This window comes from Ailuropoda melanoleuca, chromosome 11 (genome assembly GCF_002007445.2).
Source record: "Ailuropoda melanoleuca isolate Jingjing chromosome 11, ASM200744v2, whole genome shotgun sequence".
Lineage (NCBI taxonomy): Eukaryota > Metazoa > Chordata > Mammalia > Carnivora > Ursidae > Ailuropoda > Ailuropoda melanoleuca.
In genome coordinates, this window is record NC_048228.1 from 108,188,839 (window position 1) to 108,210,229 (window position 21,391).

General features: G+C 64.3%; 2 protein-coding genes across 8 annotated transcripts in view; both read right to left on the reverse strand.

Annotated features, from left to right (window-relative positions):
• HGFAC (HGF activator) overlaps positions 1–4,673 on the reverse strand; it is an 8,725-nt gene extending 4,052 nt beyond the window's left edge. For 2 of the 4 annotated variants that reach the window (XM_034672188.1, XM_034672187.1), the window contains exons 1-10: positions 4,232–4,389; positions 3,497–3,677; positions 3,241–3,337; positions 2,918–2,997; positions 2,105–2,227; positions 1,866–1,997; positions 1,623–1,733; positions 1,354–1,528; positions 1,056–1,141; positions 124–379 (exon numbers count right to left, since the gene is read on the reverse strand). In XM_034672188.1, coding sequence (XP_034528079.1) covers positions 124–379; positions 1,056–1,141; positions 1,354–1,528; positions 1,623–1,733; positions 1,866–1,997; positions 2,105–2,227; positions 2,918–2,997; positions 3,241–3,337; positions 3,497–3,677; positions 4,232–4,336 — 1,346 coding nt within the window. In that variant the 5' untranslated portion in view covers positions 4,337–4,389. Of the gene's footprint in view, positions 1–123; positions 380–1,055; positions 1,142–1,353; positions 1,529–1,622; positions 1,734–1,865; positions 1,998–2,104; positions 2,228–2,917; positions 2,998–3,240; positions 3,338–3,496; positions 3,697–4,231 lie in introns of all 4 variants that reach the window. The other 2 variants (XM_034672186.1, XM_034672189.1) reach the window with 2 other exon arrangements.
• A 1,743-nt stretch (positions 4,674–6,416) lies between these two features.
• Positions 6,417–21,391, reverse strand: part of RGS12 (regulator of G protein signaling 12) — a 113,319-nt gene continuing 98,344 nt past the window's right edge. For 2 of the 4 annotated variants that reach the window (XM_002916551.3, XM_019796769.2), the window contains 6 exons: positions 21,204–21,330; positions 19,179–19,275; positions 17,575–17,654; positions 17,043–17,196; positions 15,214–15,711; positions 6,417–6,928 (listed from right to left, as the gene is read on the reverse strand). In XM_002916551.3, coding sequence (XP_002916597.2) covers positions 6,702–6,928; positions 15,214–15,711; positions 17,043–17,196; positions 17,575–17,654; positions 19,179–19,275; positions 21,204–21,330 — 1,183 coding nt within the window. In that variant the 3' untranslated portion in view covers positions 6,417–6,701. Of the gene's footprint in view, positions 6,929–15,110; positions 15,712–17,042; positions 17,197–17,574; positions 17,655–19,178; positions 19,276–21,203; positions 21,331–21,391 lie in introns of those variants that run through there. The other 2 variants (XR_004628947.1, XM_011221448.3) reach the window with 2 other exon arrangements.

Below are 21,391 nucleotides of genomic sequence, written 5' to 3' on the forward strand. Positions count from 1 at the left end.
GGGGGCATGGGGGAGTGGGTGGGGGAGAGGTGTGGAAGGGACGGTGGGTGTATGGCCAGGTGGGGGGCTGGGCAAGTGGGTGGGCTGAAACATGCAGTGGGGGGCGTGGACAGAGCCACTCACCTGTTGGAGAAGCAGTGGGCCGCGGACACCACCCAGCAGGTGTGGACAAGACTCCCCGCACAGAAGTTGTTCCCGATGTAGATGGCGGCCAGCCAGGGGTGGGAGCCGGGCAGGGAAGACGAGCCGCCGATGATGCGTGGCCGGAGGAAGCTCCTTTTCTTGTGCCTCTTGCCACAGGCCTGGCGTCCCACTGGGGCAGGCTCAGCCCGGCTCAGCAGGACCTCAGCGGGCAGGGGCGGGATTCTGGCAAGGGATTCTGGGGGCACAGGTCACCGGATCACACCCCCGCCCAGAGTGGGTCCTGGCTGCCACCCTCACCCACCACCCGCCCCACCCCGGGCAGCTCACATGGAAAAGGGCCCAGGGCTCCGCCCCCTCTGCCCTCACAGGCACACAATCTACTCCCTGAGCCTCAGTTTCCTCTTCTATACAATGGGGAGAATGAGACCCCGTCAGTCGCAAGGCTCTGTGGGAACCACAGTGGTGTGGCATGCCTGGCAGGGGTTCCTGTCCCTCCCAGCTGCCCGGGACCTCAGAGCCCAGGCCAGTCAGGTGGCCCTGGGGGCACAGGGGCCCGAGGGCAGGCTGCTCTCCTGGAGCTTCCCACCTCCAGGGTCTGACTCCAGGGGAACCTGCTGGACTTCCCACCCCCATTATTCACCCCTAACCGGCACTTTCCTGTCTCGGCTCAGGCTGGGTGGGAGCCACCCAGAGGACCTGTGACCTGCTGGCCCGCTCTGACTCCAGGTGCCAGCCCGTCACATGGCTTCAGGTGAGCCCTGCTCCAGGGGGCCTCAGTTTCCCCATCTCTCAGAGGGGGCCATGGACCTCCAAAGAGGGAGGACCACAGGGAAAATTGCTGTGACCCCCGTGGGACAGGGGCCAGGCTGCCCCCGCTCGATCCTCACGCCCCCTGTTGCACATTCGCGCACCACAGGCCACCAGGCGGCAGTACTCCCAGGAGAGCGCGCTGTCCTTCACCACGTAGCACCAGGGCCTCTCGTCCTTGTCTGGGTTCCTGGGGTGCGTGGAGAGGCAGGTGGGCCGGGGCCGGGGCAGATGGGAGAACCCGGCAGGGTGGGGCTCCTGACACCCCCTTCCCAGCAGCGTTTGGCTGATTCTGCAGATGGGCACCTTGGCCTCGGGCCCTGTGGGCCTGACTTCCGGCCCCGGGACAGAGCCTGCCCACCCTGGATGAGGCAGCCTGAGGCAGGCCAGGCCAGTGCTGACCGGCAGTAGGCGTGGGGGCCCAGGCCGAGCAGGGCCGCGGCGCCCACGGAGTCCACGTGCAGCTCCTGGTAGAGCAGGTCCGAGTTCCAGGCCAGGCAGCTGAGCCCCGAGGCCGCCGTGCTGGCCACGCCCCGATAGTCGGTGCCGTTCCCCACGAAGCAGCGCTGGGCGGGTACTGTGGGCAGCACGGGGTGCGGTGAGCCCGGACCCGAGGCTGTGTCCGCCCTGACCCTGGCCCCGGGGCCCAGGGCCAGGAGGTGACCACTCACCAACGTTGCAGAGCCGCCCAGCGTGGCCCGGCGGGCAGGAGCATACGGTGGTCCCAGTGGCCACGATGAGGTGGCAGGTGCCCCCGTTCAGGCACGGGCTGCTCAGGCAAGCTGGGGGGAGGGCTCAGAAGCTAGGCCTCAGGCCTTGAGGATGCCGGCCGCGTGAGGGCGGGCTCGGGGCCGGTCGGCCTGGTGCCTGCGGCTGGGGGACCCCGGGCCAGCCCCTCCCCGGCCATGTCGTACCTGTGTGGCGGGCGCCCTCGCAGCGGATCTGGCCCCCGGCACACTCACACTGCTCCACTTGGCCCTGGCTCACTCGGGCCCAGCGGTCACCCACCTCCAGGTGCTCGTAGCGCGTCTCGTCGAAGCATTTTTCTGGGGGTCGCGGAGCACCCTCACACCGCTGTCCTCGGGCAGGCACTTCCCCCACCCATCCTGCCAGGACCTGGCCTGGCCCTGGGCGCCCCCGTGGCCCTGCGCACCTGTGCCACAGTCCTTGCCTGTGAAAGCCGTGGGGCAGGTGCAGTGGTAGGACTCGGGGTCCTGCGTGTTGGAGCACGAGCCCCCGTTGAGGCACGGGCTGGAGGCGCAGGGATCCGGGGCAGCTGGGGACACGCGGAGGAACAGGGGGCAGATGTAAGAGAACACGGCCTGTCAGCATGCCTCTCCCAGACCCCGTCTGCTTGCCAAGGCCCACAGTGCCTCCATCAGGCCTCCTGCCTTCAAGCTGCCCCTCAGGGTTCCTTGGGGTGCAGGCCTTCCCTGTCTTCCCAGCACCCCCCACCCAGCACACAGAGCCTGGGCAAGCGGGCGTCTGGGTCTGTACCTGGAAGCCCAGCCCCCCATCAGGCAGCACAGTCCCCTCCTGTGTGCCCTGGGATCCTTGTAGGTGGGGCTGTCAGCAGCCCCCCTGCAGACCCTATGGGCCCTCATCTCTGTTCAGGGCTCTGTCTGTGCAGCCACAGGGCCCAGCCGACCACCAGGGGGCGCCTTGGTCCCAGCAATGACCGAGGCAGCAAGGTGGCTCCTGGAGAAGCAGGGTCCTGCCTGGGAGGGGCTCCACCCTCTGCACTCCTGCTGCCCCCTGGGCTGATGACTCCTCTGTCCCTTCCCAGGTCCCCAGCGCTGCAGTGGGGTGGACCCCAAAGTCCTCTCCTGCACTCCAAGCAGGACCCGCTGTCCCAGGTCAGCTCTGTCCCCTTGGCTCCCACCTCCATCAGCAGGTTGACCCTAGCACTCCCTTAGACTCACCGCACCCCAGAACCAGCAACCCCCCCCCAGCCGCCAGCACCCACCTGGACCCTCCCTGGGCACAGAGACCTGTGCACAATAGCCCCAGGCCCTGTCACGGTCATAGTTGTGAGTGGTGGCACACCTGGGGGTGAGGAGACAGGTGGGTCCCAGCCCAGAGACCTGCCCCCCCACCCCCCCGCGCCTCTGGCAGGGCGCCCCGCTGGCCGCTCTGGAGCTCTGCCTGAGTCACACCCACCCCCCCTTCCCTGCTGTGTAAGGGCTCAGGCTGGAGTAGGGAGGGTGGAGGGTGGACAGGGGCCCTGGGGACCTGGGGGGCTGGTGCTCTGTGCCTGCGGGCCTCCCCCCCCCCCCNCCCGGGACCCACCACTTCCTGTGGGCGCTTCCCTCCGAAGTGCAGGAGTGGAACATGCGGCCGCCATAGCGGAAGGGGAGCCTGCAGGGCCGCCCGTCCTCTGTGAGCACTGCGGGGGGGAGGGGAGAGGGTCAAGGGGCTCCCGTGCTGGGCTCCTCCTGACCCCGCATCGCCCACCCCGCTCCCCAGCAGCCACCTGCGATCCTCCCAACCCACCCGCCCAGGTGCAGCCCGCCGCCTCCGCCTCCGGGAAGCTCTCCTGACCCACCTGGGCCCCCAGGGCTGCTGCCGGAGGGAGCTGCCCTGGGCGGGGGGGTGAGCCCCCTACCACGGGGTCCCTGTGCCTCTGGAGCACTCGTGGCTGGGGTCCCAGGGCTCACGGAGGTTACAGGGATCGTGGGGGTCCCAGGGGTCACTGTGGCGTTAGGTTCTGGGGGTTCTGTGAGGTTCTAGGAGGAGCCAAGAGGGCTGTGATGGTGTCAGTGTGGGATGGCCCCCCTCACACTCAGCTGACCGCCGTCCCCAACCACAGTTCCCATATTGGGGCCCTCAGGTGTTAGAGTAGAAACCAAGGGGACCCTGGCCACTGGCTGGCCTGAGACCTCAGCTGGGCCCCATCCCCTCCCGCCGAGCCCGTGGGGTTAGACAGGGCGGGCTGGGTGTCTTCCAGCCTCCAATCCTGGGGATCTGTTCTGGGGGATGGACGAGAGCAGCCATGAGGCCTCCGAGGTCCCCCCACCCCCCCAAACAATGGGACCCAAAAGCGGCCCAGAGAGAGGGGAGTGGCCCTCATGCTCCCAGGTGGGGTCCCAGCAGGTCAGATCCCCAGGCCTCCTGTCCCCCAGGCCAGCCCAGCATGCCCGTCCGCCCGCTGAAGGCCAGAAAGCCAGCTGTCAGCGCGCTGGGCCCCTCACCCACTCCACAGCCCTCCCTGGCCCCGGCCCCAGGACCCAGAGTGGGCACAGGGAACCCATGGTCACAGCGCCATGGGGTCAGCGCTCACCCTGCCAGCCAGGGGCTGAGCCCCTTGAGGCACCAGCAGCAGCAGCAGCAGCAGGGCCATTCCCGGCGGGGCGCAAAGGCTGGGACCCCAGGCCCAGCGCCCCATGGCTCCTCCTGGGCTGGCGTGAGGGGCAGCGGGAGGCAGAAACAGAGCAACCAGGGCAGGCGGGGGTCAAGGCCACCTGGAAATGATTAACTCTGGCGGCCTCCAATGCCGGGCCCACATGTCCCTCACATCTGCATCCCAGCTCACCCCACCTGGTCCAGCTGTGCCCTCTGGCATCAGCCACACTGGCCCTGGACCTGACAGTGTCCCCAGGTCTCAGCTTAGAAGCCTCCTCCAGGAAGTCTTGCCGGACACACTGCCTGTGGGGGCTTGGACTCCTGGCCCCGGCTTCCGGCCCCCACCGCTCCACAGGGCTGGCCATTGTTTGTGAACTATGCTAACCGGAGTGGCTATGAGCGCTGCGTCTCCCAGGCCTGGCAGGTGGGTGCGAGCCCCACAGCCAGCAAAAGGCCAGGCGCGGTGGGGGGCTTTGTGTGCGCTGGGCTGAGCCTTACCGACACTGACCCTAGGATGGGGAGCCCTGCCGCTCCCAGCACTTCAGCTTGGCCCCACCCAGGATAAGCCTGGGGTAGGGCTGGGGAGGAGGGCAGCCCCAGAGCTGCCAGTCCACCTGCCCTAAATGCAGGGTGCCCAGGAATGTCCCCTTCCCCTTGGGAGGACCCCCCCTTGGACACCTCCTCCAGGAAGCCTTCCCACCCCCAGACTCCTTCAGCCCTGGGCTTCCCCTCTCACACTTGGATGACATGTGCTGTCCCCGCCTCTGGCCGGGGCTGCCCACACCCCATCTCAAGCCCTGGCTGGTCCTCAGAAGAGCCCCAGCCAGGCACCCGGGCCCACCAAGGGCCACAGAAACCTGGCGTGGGGTCCTGCCCAGGTCTGCATGTACCTTGCTCTCTCCATCTGGGACCTGGGGTGGGGGCACGGCCCCTTGGACACAATTGCAGTAGGTCCGCCCCACCCCCACGAGCCCTGAAAGCGTGCCTGGGGGCCGCGGGCCAAGCTGTCAGGGGAAGCTCTTCGGCAATTTCTGAGCACGGGTTCCCCCCGCGTCAGCTCAGCTGCCCACGGGGGCAGAAGATGAGGGCTGGCCCTCACTCTGCTCGAGGGACCCCTGGCACTAAGGCCACCTCACCGCGTACCCCCAAACCACTCTCTCTGGGCCCCCGTTCTGTCATTTGTGCAAAAGGAGGGAAAGTGGAAACTGAGGGGGCACCCAGCTTGGTGGGTCGTGGGTGCAAGGTTGGGGGGCATGAGCCTCAGGAGCAGACGTGGTGGTATGCTGGGTGGGGGGATGGGGAGGTGCGTGGTGGGTGCAGGGTCCGAGGGCACGAGCATCGGGGGGAGGTGCACGGCGGGTGTGGGTTTTGGGGGGACATGAGCCTCAGGTGCAGGGAGGGAAGCACAGTGGGTGATGGGCCCCTCCCAGAGCACTGCTCCCTAGAGGATTCCAGAATCACCCCAGTGGCCTTGCCGAGTCCTCAAAGGTTGGGCCCTTCCCAGCAACTCTGCGGAGAGAGGGGCGCAGGGTCCCTCACCACTCAGCCGCTTGATGTTGGGGTTCCACCAAGACGAACTGGATCGGTGGCCACCTGGACCTGCTTCGGCCAACAGCCCATGGCGGCCCTGCCCCCACGGCCCGGCCACGTGCCCTCCTGACGAGGCTCTGGCCTCTCTGTGACCACACTCAGCACAGCCTCAGGGCCCGACACCACCAGGCCCTCAGCGAGGGCCCCTCCACGGACGGACAGACAGACAAGCCCTGCCACAGCACCGTCTAAATGAGGCCACGCTCAGGGCCTGCGGCACCCCGGAGCCCGGGCAGGAGAGCACAGGGCGCAGTGTGGCTCGCAGCCTCCCGGCCGAGTCCTGCCCCCCGGCAGCCACCCCTGCCCCCGAGGGCCCTGCACTGACTCGTCGGGCACGGCACGAAGCCCACGTGACCACATCCTCTCACCCTCCAGGGCACCACAGCCTGAGCCCCACGAGACTGGCTTCCTTCTCTTTGCCCACCCTTGACCTCAGGACCGGGAGCCGTCGCCTCCCCGACCCCTCTCCTGATACGCTCCCCGAGGGCAGGGTCTGTGCCCCAGCACCCAGCACGAGGCTGACACTCGGGGGGTCCCCAAAGTTGATTTATTGAGGGAAGGCTGGAGGCCGAGGGGCAGGAGGAGACAGGGTCCGAGGAGCCCTCTGAGCCAGCTGTGGCAAGTGTCCGAGGCCAGGCCACCCTGCCCTCTCCTGGTTTGGCTCCGGAAGCCAGGGTGGCCAAGGTGGCCCCTCCAAGGCCCTCAAGATGACTTGGGGCTGTCCCCACGAGATCACGGGCGTCCACACGTGTCCGGGTGGGGCAGCGCCCATGTAGGGTCAGGAGGGACAGCTGGTGGGGGCGGGGCTTCAGGCGGCCTCAGACGAAGGTGGCGTGGTGTGGGCTGGCCTTGGGCTTGGCGGGCCCACCTGCGACAGGACTCAGGCTAGGGACGTCTGATGTCAGGGCCCCACTGGCCCGAGACCTCTGGGGGCCTGTCCGCACCCTGGGGACGCTGCTGCCCCGCCCGGGGGCCACGCCTGCGACACGGTCCACATCGATGATGGTGTTGACCGGGAGGCCCTGGCTGCCTCTGGCCCCGCCTCCTGTCACAAGAAAAGAGAGACTGTCACCGTCCGCCCTGCCCTGGGCTCTGCAGCCCTGCAAGCACCCCACCCTCGTCATACAGATACAGGTGATCCGTGACCTCGGTGCCCTGGGCTGGTCTGCTCCCCAACACAGCTGTTTTCAGAGTGCCGACCTACAGCTCCATGAAGCAAAAGCCCCCAGACCCTCATCGCCCCAGGGCCACCCAGAACAGAGGGGAACCCTCACAGAGGTGCCACACAGTGAGGGGGGTCCAGCCAAAGGGGCTTTGGGCACGAGTCACAGAGGTGGGTGCAAGCGGAGAGAGCAAAGGTAGGGGCCCTGGGTGGGGTCACCCATGCCCTTCAGGCTTTCCCGTGCCCCCCATGTCCCCACGCTGGCTCAGGAACAGAGTTCAGCCACCCGCTGAGGTCCCCAACCCACCCTAGCCTTCTTCCTCCTGGCGGGGCTGTGTGCACCGCTCAGCCTTAGGCCAAGGGGCAGGCCCTCAGGGGAATGCCCCTCCCCGGGCATGCAGACCTCGCTGCAGGCCTTCTCCGCAGGCCTTGGCTCGCAAGCTGGAGCGGGGCCGGGGCCCAAGCCTGGCTTCTGGCTCCCCTCACCCCCCAGGCCTTCCCATCCTGGCCACCTGCTTGTCTTCCTGACTGCTGCCTCGGGCCACATCTTCACCCTCACAAACTCCGAGTCTTTCCCAGCCTCTCCTCCAGGTTGCGGGCACCCCTCGACACCTTCCTTCCCCATCACACACACCTCAGGCCAAGTGCCCCGCCACCTGCCCCTCTTACAGGCCATTCGGCGGTCAGCTGGGCATCTGGCTCCAAGCTCCCCATCCCTCCACTCCCCTGACCCCCTGGCCCGGAGCCTCTGGGCTGCCTTAAACTACCTGGGAAGCTTGTAGACCCTGGGGTGGGTCTCTGCCCTGTCATGTGTCCCAGCAGGGCCCCTGGAGGGCAGAAAGGTGTCTTCCAGATGGAGTCCCCAGGGACCAGCTCAGGGTGGGGATGCTGTGTGCTCGGCCTCACCCTGGGCCTCAGCTCCCTTCCTGAGCTCCCTGGCTCACCCCAGGGTGGGTTCCGCAGGCAGGACTCTGGGGCCCTGGTCTGGCCAGGGGTGGGCGGGAGCCCTGTCCTATTTTAGGCGCGTCCTTGGTGATCCTGGGACCAAGGACCCTCAGGTGCCCGTGGGGGGCAGGCGGAGCCCTGAGCCCACAGCCCACAGCTGACAGGCCGGAGGAGGAGTGCAGCCCCCAGGGACACCGGGTCCTGCTCCACTGACTACCTGTCCCTGGGCCTCAGTTTCCCCAGCCTTGCTGGTGGAGGGGAAGACAGATCCCTCCCTGGTTCCCAGGCCTACAAGCAAAAGTGGGGATGACCACGGAGGTCAGGAGTCTGGGCTTCCCAGCTGCTCTGTGGCCTCAAAAGTCCCCCAACCCCGCCACACCCCGTGCCTCTGGACACACCTCCACGCGGCCCCCCTGGGGCAAGTCTGGACCTGCCGGCAGAGACGGGCACCCTCTCTGACGGCGTCCAGCCTGACTGCTCAGTAGTAAGTCAAGGAGGCGGCAGGAGGGCCTTTCGCCTGGGCCTCCCCACACGCCGGCGTCGGGCATCTGGCCTACAGGGTCACCCCCTGCCCCACAGCGGGGCTGCTCGGGGCCTGTCCCGTTCAGGCAGGTCCAGCGGGGGCAAAGCCATGCGGCGGAGGTCCCGAAGAGGCTACCCTCCGGAGGTCCGAGGGTCCACACAGCACAGCCCTTCAGGCGTTTTAGCAGCTGCTCTGCTAGGGCTGGCTGGGCTCCACTCCATCCCCCGCTTGTCACTGGGTCCCCATGGCCCCAATGCCAGGCTGCAGGGCCCAGACATGATGGGGGGGACTGGCCTCCGCCTGAGACTCGGGGCGTGCAGAAAGGCAGGGATTGGCTCCCTTAACCAGCATGTGCCTGGAGCGTTAAAGGACCTGTGACCCCACCCAGGTTCAGGAGCCCAGCCTTCTCCCGTCCAGCTGCAGACGGACCCCGGGGAAGACAGAGAGCTGTAGGGAGCGGGCAAGCCTGGGCCACGGCACCCCCCTCCTGCCCCCGCCCCAGGCAGCTCTGGGCTCAGGGTGGGGAGGAACGGTGCCTTCTGGAGACGGGGCAGCGGGTGGGTCCATGGGCCAAGGACGTGAGCGTCACGGGGCTGGCCGCAGCCCGGGCCCCTCCTGCCTGCCCTGATCAGACTTGCTCTCCTGAGTAAGTGGCAGGCCAGGCCTGTGACTCAGTGGCGGGACCCAGCCCTGTGCAACAGGCGTGTGTCACGGCCCCTGGGCCAGGGCCTGCCCCAGAGCTGCTCCCGCCTAGCCTCCCAGAACTCTCACCAGCGTTCCCCGGCCAGCAGGGCTCCGGGGGCGGCCATCCTCCGTCCCAGGTCCCTCACCCACAGACATGATGCTGGAGCCAGAACCTTTGTCTCCTGCCCACTTGGGCGGCTCTGCTGACCCTTCCTTTTCCAGGGACACCGCAGACCCTGCGCCCGGACCATCCCAGAGCATGACTGCAGTCTGGAGCCCTGGGAGCCCCTGCTGCCCCTCACCAGCTGTTCTGGTCCATTCCTCCCTGGGCCACCCCTTCCTTTGTCCACTAGCATTCTCTGTGCTAAAGGCCGGCTCTGCTTTGGCCACCAATGATCCACGTCGGGAGAATGTGACAGCAGAGCCAGGACCCTCCTCTCAGGGACAGGGTGGGACAGGGCTACACTGGCAGGGCCAGGGCCAGGGGCATGGCCTGACTCCTTGGCCACCTCCAAGCTCTCCTTCAGGATCCAACTCCAGCTGCCCACGGCCCCTCCCGACCCAGAGGAACCCTCCCTGGCCTCCAGCTGCTTTGCTGTGATGTCGGCCCCCATGCATCATCTGGGGGCCGGATCCAGGGTGCCCCCCAGCTGTCCTGACATCTCTGTGAAGCCTCCCAGCTGCCCCTTAGAAGCTCACACAGCACAAGGAGAGGTGGGCACCGCTGAATTGGAAAATTTGGGTGGAGGGGCAGGGACCAGGGAAGAGACCCCAGGGTCTGCCCTTGGCCCCTGGTCCTTCCAGGCCCTCCCAAGACCTCTGCTGGCCCCGGATACCCCGTTCCACCCGCTTTCACAGGGGCTGACTCGGTCCCCATGGGAAAGAGCAGGGACAGCCCCAAACAATGCCCTGGTTCCAGCCCATGAAATGCACAAGGGACCCCTCCACGTGGATCCCCAGGCCAACTGGACTATGTCTGGACATGGGGGGGGGTGTTACCCAATTAAAGCTCTTCATTCAGCACATCTGTGCTGAGCACCTGTTGGGTGCCTGGACCACAGCAAATGGCAGCACGCAATGAGGGGAGGGGACGTCTTCAGGGAGAATGGGGACTGGGCAGTCCCAGGGCCACACCGGGTGCAGGCATGGAGAGGGTGGCCCTGGGGAGGGGCTGCAGGCAGGATCCCTAGCAGTGCTGGCCCCGGGTGGGCACTGGTAGCTGGGGTCCAGGACAGCAGGGGACAGCAGAGGTGGGGGTAGGTCATGCTGTGGACCATGGGAGCCTGTGGTTTCCACTCAGACCCAGGAGTCAGGGAGAGCAGACCAATGCAGGGACTGCGGGGCCGGGAGCACGGCCACGCAGCAGGAGACGCAGGGCCAGCGACCCTGGCCGCTGGGAGGATGGAGTTGTCATAGCCAGTGCTGGGGGTCTGGGGAGGGGGCCGGGCCAGCGCCGTCAGCCCCGGGAAGCCTGTGGAGGCTTCCAGCCAGGTATCTAGCTGGAGAAGGTCTGCTCAGGTCCATTCAGCCAGAGCAGGGCCAGAGCACCAGACATGCTCTGCTGGAAAGGAGGGGTTCTGGTGAGGCCCCAGGCCGAGGGCTGGCCGCCAACAACTTTCAGTCCTGAAACCGGTGGCAGGCCCCTAGCGCCGACGTGTCCCTGAGAAAGCTGGCCACCCCTGGGCACGCCATGGTTTGTACTGGGGAGGACTGGGCCATCTGCCCCCGGAAGGCAGGGGTGCTCAGTGTGGGGATCCCTCGGCCACCCAGATGGAGGGGCCAGACCTCTGCTGCAGAGACAGGACATCTGAAAGGATGCGTGCAGATGTGGGGAGGGACATGGGAATAGGAGGGGGGCCCGGGGCTGGGGACACCTGCACGGCTGTCCCCGGAGGCCTCCCTGTGGCTACTGTCCTAGACACAGCTGCAGTAAGGAAGGGCGTCCACGTCATCTGGGGCGGAGCAGGGGTGACACACCAGGGCTGTGGCTGGGGGAAGGCGAGGGAGGAGGGGGGCTGACCACTGAGCAGCCAGGTACAGACCAGCTCCCAGGATTTGCAGCCACACCAAGGGGACGGGGTCTGGCTGCCTTCACTGCCAAGGTCAAGGCCTTGGCCTCTGGTTAACTCTCCAGTTGCATTCCCATGGAAACCACATTACTAGGCCCCCATGACCCCCACTGGGTGGGCTATGTGTGAGGGGACCAAGAGTTAAAGGTGTCTGTTAGGAAGTGAGCGGCGGGTTCCCAAGAGCTGCCACTCTGGGAACGGGGTGTGCCTTTGGGGACCCTGGACGCTGACAGCTGGACGGGGTCTCCCAGTGGAGACAACTTCTGCCCCAGCCAGGGAGCAGCATCCTTCGCACCCGAGCCCTTCCCCAGACTCCGGGCTGGAATGGCTGTGTGGGGACCCCTTCCCGGGAGGGGTGCAGCTGTGCCCGTGGAGTCGCTGAGGGGCCCCACAGCTGTTAAGGCAGCTGGCTAGTGGGGTCTCCAGGGGCCTTGCCTCCTGAAAGGGCTGGAAGGGGGTTAGCTAGGCCCCTGACCCACTGCCCTAACGCCAATATAGCCACACAGCAGTGAGGAAAGCTGGGCTCTTCCCAAGCTGCTTGCGCCTGCTGAGGGGTAGGGGTGAGGGTGGGGGTAGGGGGATTGGGGGGGCGGGGCTCTCTCTGGCCCATCCATCGCTCAGACAGAGGGGCAGTCGAGGACAGAGTTCTCTAAACCCAGACCTTTGGGAAAGGGCTCAGATGTCCCCTTGCAAAGACCTCTCCCGAATCCCACACGGTCAAGCCCTACACTCTGGGGTTCCTGGCCACTGACCCTCTACTCACACGTGAAGCCCACCCTTGGGTCTAACACCACCCGAGTATTGGGTCAGGCTGAGGCAGGGGCTCCAGGGGCCACCGGTCTGAGCTGCAGGCTCCCTGGCCGCTCCGGACACCCTCACCAAACACCCAGCTCAACAGACATGCTCTGCTCCCTAGGAAGCAGGTGCCCTGTGGGACGTGACTCCTACACCCTCTCTGAGTACGTGCACACAGGCATCTTTTCATGCCGTGCAGAGGCCAGCACCACCCTGGGCTCGGCCGTGTAGGACCCCCACTCGGAATCGGTCTCTGGCTCTGCGGGGACCCGGGACACACCTTCCCAGCTGGTCCTTCCCAGGGCCAGAGAGTGCCCACGAACTCAGGGGTGTCTTTGGAAGCCAAACAGATGACAATGAAGGAAACAGCCAGGAATTAGGGTCACAGCAACCACAAGGTTCATTTTCAGGGTAACTATCTATGGACTGGGCCCTCTGCACTGGACTCACTTCTCGGTCCCACGTCCTTCCCAATACCTCTGTGCTCCGGCCATGCAAGGTGCCGACGGGCCTCCTGGTACATGGGCGCTGGGGATTGCGGGCCAGGGCGGGGGGGGCGGCGTGATCCTCAGGAGGACACCCCCACCCCCGTCACCTGGGGGTCCACTGCGGGCAGCTGCCCGACTGGCTGCACAGCCTGGACGTGGCTACAAGCTGCGGAGCCTGAGGGCCCAGGGGCCTCAGCGCCCTGCGTCTTCACCCTGAACCGATCCACAGTGACCACCGCGTTGCTAAGAAACACGTCACAGCAATTGCCTAAAATCGGTGAGAGTAACCGTGGGTGAGACCTGCCTTCTAAACCCTGAGAAGTAAAATGCAGTGCTCGGTGCCCTTCGGAGGCCCAGGGGTGTGACGGCTGCTCTTCCCCCACTCGACGGACGAGTCTCAGAGGCAGCTCCCCTTTCGTTGCGATGTGGGGGAGCCTGACGCAAGGCTTATGGGGCCAGCGGTCCTCCCACACGGAAAGCCCACAAAGAGCCCAACTCAGAAGCCCCAGGCTGCTGGCCCTCGCCAAGCGGGGCCCGAGCGCATTGCCCAGAGGAAGCTCAAACCCAGGCCCTTCCCAGCAGATGGGCTCATCAGCTCCAAGAAGACACGCGTGGGTCACAGACCCTTCACAGCTACTCAGGGCCCACCCGCTCCCCCGGCCTGTGGCCAGAGCCCCTCCGTCTCGGCCCAGCCAGAGCCAGGGGCGGGGGCGCACGTGCTGGCTGTGGGACCGGTTGGCCAGGAGGAGCCGGCCAGGGTGCGGGCAGGAGCCACGTTCCTGCACGTCTGGCGCCAACCACCCTCTGGCCCAACAGGTCAGAGACAGCAGTGCGCAGCTGCTGTGATAGTCCCGGGGGACAGGCCCAGCGTGGCTGCACTTTCTGGTGGTCGTTCGGTGGGAGAGCAGCCCGCAGTGGGGGACCCGCGCGGGCCAGACAGCCAGGCCGGACTTGGAGCACACAGCCCCACCCGGGGCTGGCCAGCACTGCAGGCTCCAGGTTTGGAGGAATGGACCACGGATCTCAGCCGTGCAGCCTCCCTGAGCACCACCCGACGCCCAGACTCTTCTCCCCTGGAGGGGACGGCAGACAGGGGAGGTCTGACCATGAAGGCCATCAGCACTCTCGGGGAGAAGAGGGCCTGTGTGTGGCCCGAGCGTGTGCTGCACCTCCCCATTGCTGCCCCGAAGGGCCGCCTCTGGTCTACAAACAGCCCCCCTCACACGGCTCACCGTTACACGGCTGTGTCTGTGGGTACGCGTGAGGTGCTCAGGGACACCTCTTGAGTGAATGGCAGATTTTCACAAGTCGCTACACTAAGGCAAACCCATTGAAAGTGAAAAGAAACTTTCAAAAGAAAAAGAAGAGAGCCTTAAACCAGTCCGATGACAAGATCCAGAGTTTATTACTCTTGGAAGAACACAGACTCGGAACATGGGGGATCCTGCACACAGGTGTCTACAAACGAGAGCAGAAAGGAAAGTCAGACGCCGTGCAATGCGCGAGAGCGCGACGCGTAGAGACCACCACTCCTCCCGGCTTGGCGTCCGTGCGCGGTCTCAGTGGAAAGGCGCCGGGGGAGCCTGCCCACGTGGCACATGTCCCCAGAGTGCCAAGATGTGGACATATGTACAGAACACACCGCAACACATGCTTCCCTGGCCCCCGGTCCTGGGGCACACTCGGACTGCTATCGGCATCCTGGGCCAGCCCGAGCCAAGGGAGGCACTGGTGTCACCCCCAACGGCCGACCGCACGTGTGGCGTCGGGGTCCGCGCATCCCCAAGCACACACAGAAGACAGGACAGCCACCAGNGGGGGGCGGGGGTGGGGACGCAGGCACACACGTCATGGTTCGGAGCAGGACAGAACTGCTCCTGGAGAGCTGGGAGCCCCGCCTCAAGCCCAGGCGTCTGAGGCTCTCGGACGGCAGGACTGCTCAGCTCCACACCCACTAACCCGAGCGTCTGTCTGGAGGAACGCCTCGGGCCTATTTCAGGCCAGGGAGCCCCAAGGACTTCCTCTGGCGTGGGAACTGAGCCACGGCCCGGCCCACACGGGGCCAGACCCCCCTGTGGTCTGCCGCGGCCAGGCAGGTGTGTGCAGCCCTCCCTGCGGAGGACCCAGGGTCAAAGAGCATGCTCTCTCTCCCACATCACGTGGGGCTTTCCCAGTTGCTCAAGACAAATGCTGGGTTTTTTCAGTCTTGAGACTACAACACAAAAAATGCTAGCTATCCAAATTTTAAGAATAGCACATCCATTTTCGAAACTCCCCAGGCCTTGCTGGGAGGCGGGACACGGGGGCGAGGAAGAGAATGGCAGGGGAGTGCGGCTGTCCGGGCAGGTGCAGACACCGCTCCCACACAGCACCCCGCCCAGAGCACCGCCCCGCCCCGCCCCGGCACACTCACCCTGAGCCCCTCTGTGGGCTGTGACCCGTGCTGGCCCCCCGCAGAGGCGCTCCTTTTAGAAAAGGCAGAGGTGGCCCACAGGAAGTAGGACAGCAGAGGTCACGCTGGAATCTCATTAGAGCGAGGATTCTAGGTAGAGGGGACTTACCATAGCTGTTTCTGTTTTTATTGGAAATGGAGTGGATAACGCCAGATGGACAGTGGAGGAGCAGAGAGTCAAAGGTGTGCAGGGGGCTCAAACCTGGAGGTACCTGGTCTCGGAGGTCCAGCCGCGTCCTGCGGGGTGGGGGTGGGCGGCAGTAAAGTGCTGTTGGGGCTGCTGATGTCCCCCTCCCCCATGAGCGTCAGGTCGGCCACGTGCTCGCCCTCCATGGTCTGGACGCCCCCGGCCTCGGCTTCCTGGGCGTGGGGCGAGGGGGTCTGGGGGGCGCTGAACGGCGGGCTGTAGGCCGAGCTGGGGCTCGTTGCGGGGCTCGTCGCGGGGCTCATCACGGGGCTTGTCGCGGGGCTCTCACGGCAGTCTCGGGCGGGCCCCCAGGACTCTGGGGGCCGGGGAGCCTTATCCTTGCCATTGCTGGTCAAGCTTCTCCTGCCAAAGCTCTTGGTGGCGGTGGGCGGGGGCAGGGCGAGCTCCACGGGGCCGGGCGGTAAGCGCAGGAACTCAGGCAGCACCAGGTCCTCCTTCCTCAGCAACCCGCGCTGGTCGTCTGCTCTGTTGCTCTGAGCTTTGGAAATGAGCTCAAAAAACTCTAGTGGAAAAAAACCCCACAGGAATCAAGCTTTAGAGAGCTTCACGCCCAGGCCTGCACCCCAACAAGTTCACCGTCTAAGCCCATATTGGGGGCTGTCCCACCGCCCGGGAACTACAGGCTCCGGCCCCCCAGGTGCCTCCATCTGGCACCCCCTCTGCCCCCAGAGCTGCAGGGAGGCTCCACCCCGAGAATTCAGTTGTGTCAAGTCCAGACTCGAACAGACCAAAACCCCTGACCGGACACAGCTGTGTGAGGACAGTTCGAGAGGCATGTCCGTCGTCCACACTCAGGCCCGGGGTTTCTGAGCACATTCAGAAACCCTTCACCCACATCCTGGCTCCCTTCTGATGCTGAGGGGAGGCCACCTGAGGCATAAGCAAGCCCACAGTCCCCCAAGAGGGGTCACCGCCTCCTGGCAGAGTGTGGTCCTGGCAGGGGCCCCCACTCTCTCTCCCACCTCTGCCTCCAGCCTCCTTGCTCGCTCCCCCAGAGCTCCTGTCTCCTTACCTGGGCTGACCACCAGCTGTAACTGGACTTCACTGTTCAAAGTAGGAGTCTAAGCTGAGCTTTCTCTGGCATTTAAATAAAACTCTTAGTTTTTGAAGAATGACAAGGACTTTAAAATCTCAAATCTTAGTGGCTCTCGGCCGGGACCAGGGTTGTGTCTTACTTCTGCCAAAGGAGGGGGGTGAATGGGCTCGGGTTGGCCTTCATGGGGAGCTAGCTGTGGGCCCCGTGACCTAGGAAGCACTCCCTGGATCACAGTTCAGGTCCCAGTAACAGCTGTTAGTTTTGATTCTGCCATTAGAAGCTTTCAGAAGAAAAAGAAGTTTCTGTAAGAGATCACCTCTCCTGGGTCTCTGAGACCACCCTCCCTCTCCCCTGCAGGCCCAGGGAGTGCAGGGTGTCCGGCCAGCGGGCTAAGACACAGACCTTCCTCGGGGCCTCTGGCCGGCAAGGTCAGCAAGTCCAGGGCCCTCCCGGCCGTTGCCTCCTCGCCTGGCCCCCCTGCTAGTGACCCTGACACGGGCCCCCTGACACTGAGCCTTCGTACGAGCTGGGGAGGGGAGGGCACAGGCAGACCCTTGGGGACCCCTTGCTGTCCCCCTTGAGGGCACTCCCTGGCCCCTAAGGGGCCCAAAGCTCAGTCTGACAACTGGGAAGAGCGGCACGGCAGCCACAGACTGACCCGGGGCGAGGGGCACGCTCAGTGTGACAGAGATCGCGTTCTTCTGATGTCAATGGCTCAGAGGAAGTCCTAATGATGGCCCTGGAAAACTGACATCGCATTCACTAGAAAACGCGGAAGTTGTAAAAAGTGCACATACCCTCTGCTTCGTCCAAATTAATTTTCTGATTTTTTTTTTTCCCAATCTTTGCAATAGATTCTTCTCTCTTTGAAAGCCGGGGATCCCTAGCATTTTTTCCATTTTCTCCTTTTATTTTAATAGAATTAGACTTGCCTAGCGTTCTCTCCTCTCCCTGCATTAGAAGGAAAGTCAAAGTTCTGCTTACACGTCAGACACATGACAACACACAATCCATCAGTTAGAGACAAAAAGCACCCCCCGAAATACAGACCGCGTGGACACAGACTTTACGCGCCTTAACCGCTCACGGTGATGAAGGTCACAAGGAAAGCACGAGCGTGAGGTGCCACCCCCCCGATGCAGGGGAACAGCCAGCCCACGGTTAGGGGGAGCCAGGCACCCGGCGGGGAACAGGGGTGCGGGGCCGGCCGCCCCGAGCACACAGCCGCTGGGCACGATGGGAGGCACACGGAGGAGTGTGAGGGCCCGGCCTGCTGCAGAGCAGCGCCAGCAGCGAGGGAACCGTGCGGACAAGGGCAGGGGGAATTACCGTAGCCGAGTGATTTCTGGAACTGGAATTCACTGCTATATTCTGTTTGGCGGGTGCACTTTTCTGTTTCTCTGTGGATCCTAAACACAATGAAACACGCTTTATAATCACAGCGAACTGCAAGTCCACCTGAACATTCAAACACAACCACCCTTTCATCATTTGAGAAAGTTCTAGAGAAAGTTACAGAGAAGGTAGGAGACATCCTACGTTAAATGCGCACATGGAGACCAAACCCCTGTGCAGGACAAAGGGACAAAGACCACCCTCTCCCACCCGCCGCATCTGGGGCAGGAGATGCTCGTCGTGTGAAGACAGGCGCAGGAGGCAAGCAGGTCCCCCCGCAGTCACTGGGACTCGCGGCGTGGCGAAAGGAAAGCTCGTTTCAGGTACTGTTTGGTGTGACTAGTCTTTAGACAGCACAGAGTCTCACACTTACGACATGTTTTCAAATCTGGCCGTCACCCCACATCAGGACGGCAGGCTGGCCTCTGCCGGCACCAGAGGGACAAAGGCCACTCCTCTGGCCCGGAATCCACTAGAGGACTAACCGCGTTCCTGCCTGTCCCCAGCTTTACAGTCCCGTGGTGACTTCTGCCTGCAGCACCCCCATCACACTCCCCTGTGCACAGACAGGCCGGAAGGTCTGACCTTGCCAGACCCTGAGGGAGGCCCACATCCTGCTCGCGCCACTCACCCCACCCGGCCCAGGGAGATGTCTCCTCTGCAAGGGGGGGAGAGGGGCAGGAACTGGAGCATGGAGGGCCTCCAGGGGACAGAGGCAAGTGAGCCCAGCTACACTGCAGAGCCCTCGCTGGGTGGAAGCCCAGGAAAGGGAAGCAGCCGCCGAAGCGACACCCAGCCGCCCCTTGCAGAGTATGTCCTCACTCCAGTATTCAGTAGGCGGTTCCAGAAAGCCCTCCCTGGAGACACGGGGGTGCCCTCCGCCTGGGAGGGGGCTGTGTGCTCTGAGGAGGAAAACGAGGGCGAGCGTGGGGACTGACTGCTGGCCCTGAGGTCGGGCACCAGCCACGGGCACCCCCGCGTCCCCAGGGCAGGCCTGCCATGGCAGAGGCATTAGAGGGAAAGGGCTCTGAAAACCTCCCGATTCCACCACACACAAGCAACAGCGGGCCGCAGACGGCCCAGGCCACCGCCCCATCTACTGCGGGGCTTGTGTCCCTCATGCACGGCACCGTGAGGCCTCCCCAGAGCCAGCTGTCTCTGGCCAAAGCCCTGGACGCAGGGAGCGCTGGAATTCGGCAGTCCTATGGAGGGGGGAGGTGGAGGGGGGAGGTCGAGCAGGCCTGTCACCCCTTCTGACAGCCGAGAGGACACACCGTGCTTGTGAGCAGGCGGGCAGATCCCCGAGTGAGGCCGTTATGCTCCTGGTCCCACTGCCTCTGGCCCAGTCAGGCCTGGACCAGGCTGGGCCCCTCCGATGCCCAGGTGGGGTTGAGTTCTGCCATGGCAGGGGGTCGCCAGTCCCTGTAAGACCCTAAACGAGACCACTGGGGTAGCAGGGCTGGGGGCTTTCAGAAGGCAGAGCAAAGGGGACCCCAGCAGGCCAGGGGAACCAGGGGAAGCCTCAGGGCCCCGCTTACCTTTTCCTCTGGATGGTTCCTTCTCCTCCAAGATGACCCGCTGCCCGTCCAGACTCGATATGGGGGCCCCCAGGTCCAGGGGCTCCTTCTCTCCACTCTAGAGGCAGAGACGGTGCGCTGAGTCACTCACCCAGATGGGTGCCTGGGGCAGCTGTGTGCGGCCCCGCTGCTGACAGGAAGACCACCCCAGGTATGATGGGGTCACATGCCAGGTGACCCCAGGTCTTATCACCTCGGCAGGGCTGCCTCAGAGGGCACTCCACACGTGCCCAGCCAACACGCATGGGACCGACCTGAGGCTGGCCACACGCTCCTGCCGCGGAGAACACGGCTTCCGAGCACTGGCTGGCCTACGGGACAGGGCTGCTGTCACTCGTGTGACAGCTGCTGGTCTACACTTCGTGGAATCCGAGACCCGGGGGGAAGGAATGCTTGTGAACACTACAGACCTCTCAGTCCACAGATCCGATGTTTCAAATGTCACGTCAAGTTGGCATGAGTGTGCACACAGCTCATATCCTGGATGAGGCGTGCGTGAACCCCCCAATGCAGCCAATGCAGCTGGACGGTGAGGGATGAAAGCAGAACGCCTCCCCTGCCAACTGCTTAGACAAAGAACCCTGAACTTGCAGTTCAGCTCCCTCGGTTCCGTCAGTCGGGAGAACAATAAAAGTGACCAGACGTCACGTCAGAGAGTGACCGCCAGCTCCCAGCGCCAGCCATGAGGAAATGGAGCACCCGCTCATGGGGCTGCCCTGCTCTCCACCCTCCTGGCCCAGGTGGGCGCCATTCATCGAAGAAGCCACATGTGTCACGACCCACTCCACAAGAATTCTCCGTGGCCGGAGCCCCAAGGCAGCAGACACACTCTTCCCAGTGAGGGTCTCGGCATCCAGAACGCAGCTCACCCGGAACAAGCCCAAGGCATGCTCCCAAGACTCACCCAGTTTACAGATAGGGAGACTGACGCACAGGGGTGAAGCACTAGCTCAGAATCGCGAGAGAGTAAGAGCAGGGCTCCCAAGCCACGTCCCTCTCCAACCAACCGGTCTGGCCTCGGCCAGTGGCCCTCCCTGCTGAGCTGGGGAAGGGGCTTCAGGCTACCCTCAGGGTATCTGGGAACCCACAAATACTTGTGGGGCGCCTGCATGGCTCAGTTAGTTAAGCATCTAACTCTTCGTTTCTGCTCAGGTCGTGATCCCAGGTCGAGGGATCGGGCCCCGCGTGGGGCTCCCTGCTCAGCTGGGGGTCTGCTGGGGATTCTCCCTCTCCCTCACCCCTCCCTCCCCACTGAAACGTACTCTCTCTCAAAAAAAAAAAAAAAAAAAAAGGAAAATCCTAAAGGTACTTGAAATCATAGCTCTGACAAAGTTTATTTTCTGAAGAAAGAACACAAGGCAACGCTGTGTCGTTCATCACCACGTCTCACAGCCGAGGACTGGAGTGTGCTTCGATCACATGTGCTTTCCGCACAGACCAGGCCTCGGGTACGCGGGCTCGCCAACCAGGGCGTCCCCCACAAACCCCCTCTGCTCACAGGGACGCAGGACTCTGCCCTGTTTCACACTGGCGTCTTTGTCCCCAAGTGTGGTCTGCTCTTACCCATCACCTTCTACCCCAGGGGACCTGCTTGGAAATGACAGAGCCTCGAATCTGGCAGGACAGACGGGACTTGGGAGGTGTTAGGGAGAGCGCGCGCCCGAGGCCGCCAGCAGGAGTCCGGCAGGCGCTCACATGCAGGATGCCCCGGTGCCCCCCGCACTTGGCCTCCCGAGCACATCTGCAAAGGGCAGGGGTATTCCAGGGGTTTTTACTACTGTGTTTCTCCTTTTGGTTTCCCTGGACCAAAACCACATCTCCAAGATCACCCAGAGCCCGCTAGGAATGATCGGGTGTAATCCTCCCACCAGGGCCTCGTGGCCTCTGCTTCTGCACGGCCCCGGCCACGGAGCACCAGAGCCCAGCAGCCACCGAGCCAGCCTGTCTTTGCGGGGAGCACAGTCGCGGGGCCCCTACGTCACTCACCAGCCTGGCCACCAGCTCGTTCAGGTGCAGGCCATACTTGGCCACCACGGGCCGCAGCACTTCTGTGACAGGCTTGGTGGGCTTGGCCTTGAGTCCCACGGACCGGTTAATTGGAACCAGATCCAACCTGGTTGGAGGGGAGACAGAGGAACACAGTTGCTGCAAATACATCCTCAGCTGCTCTCCGT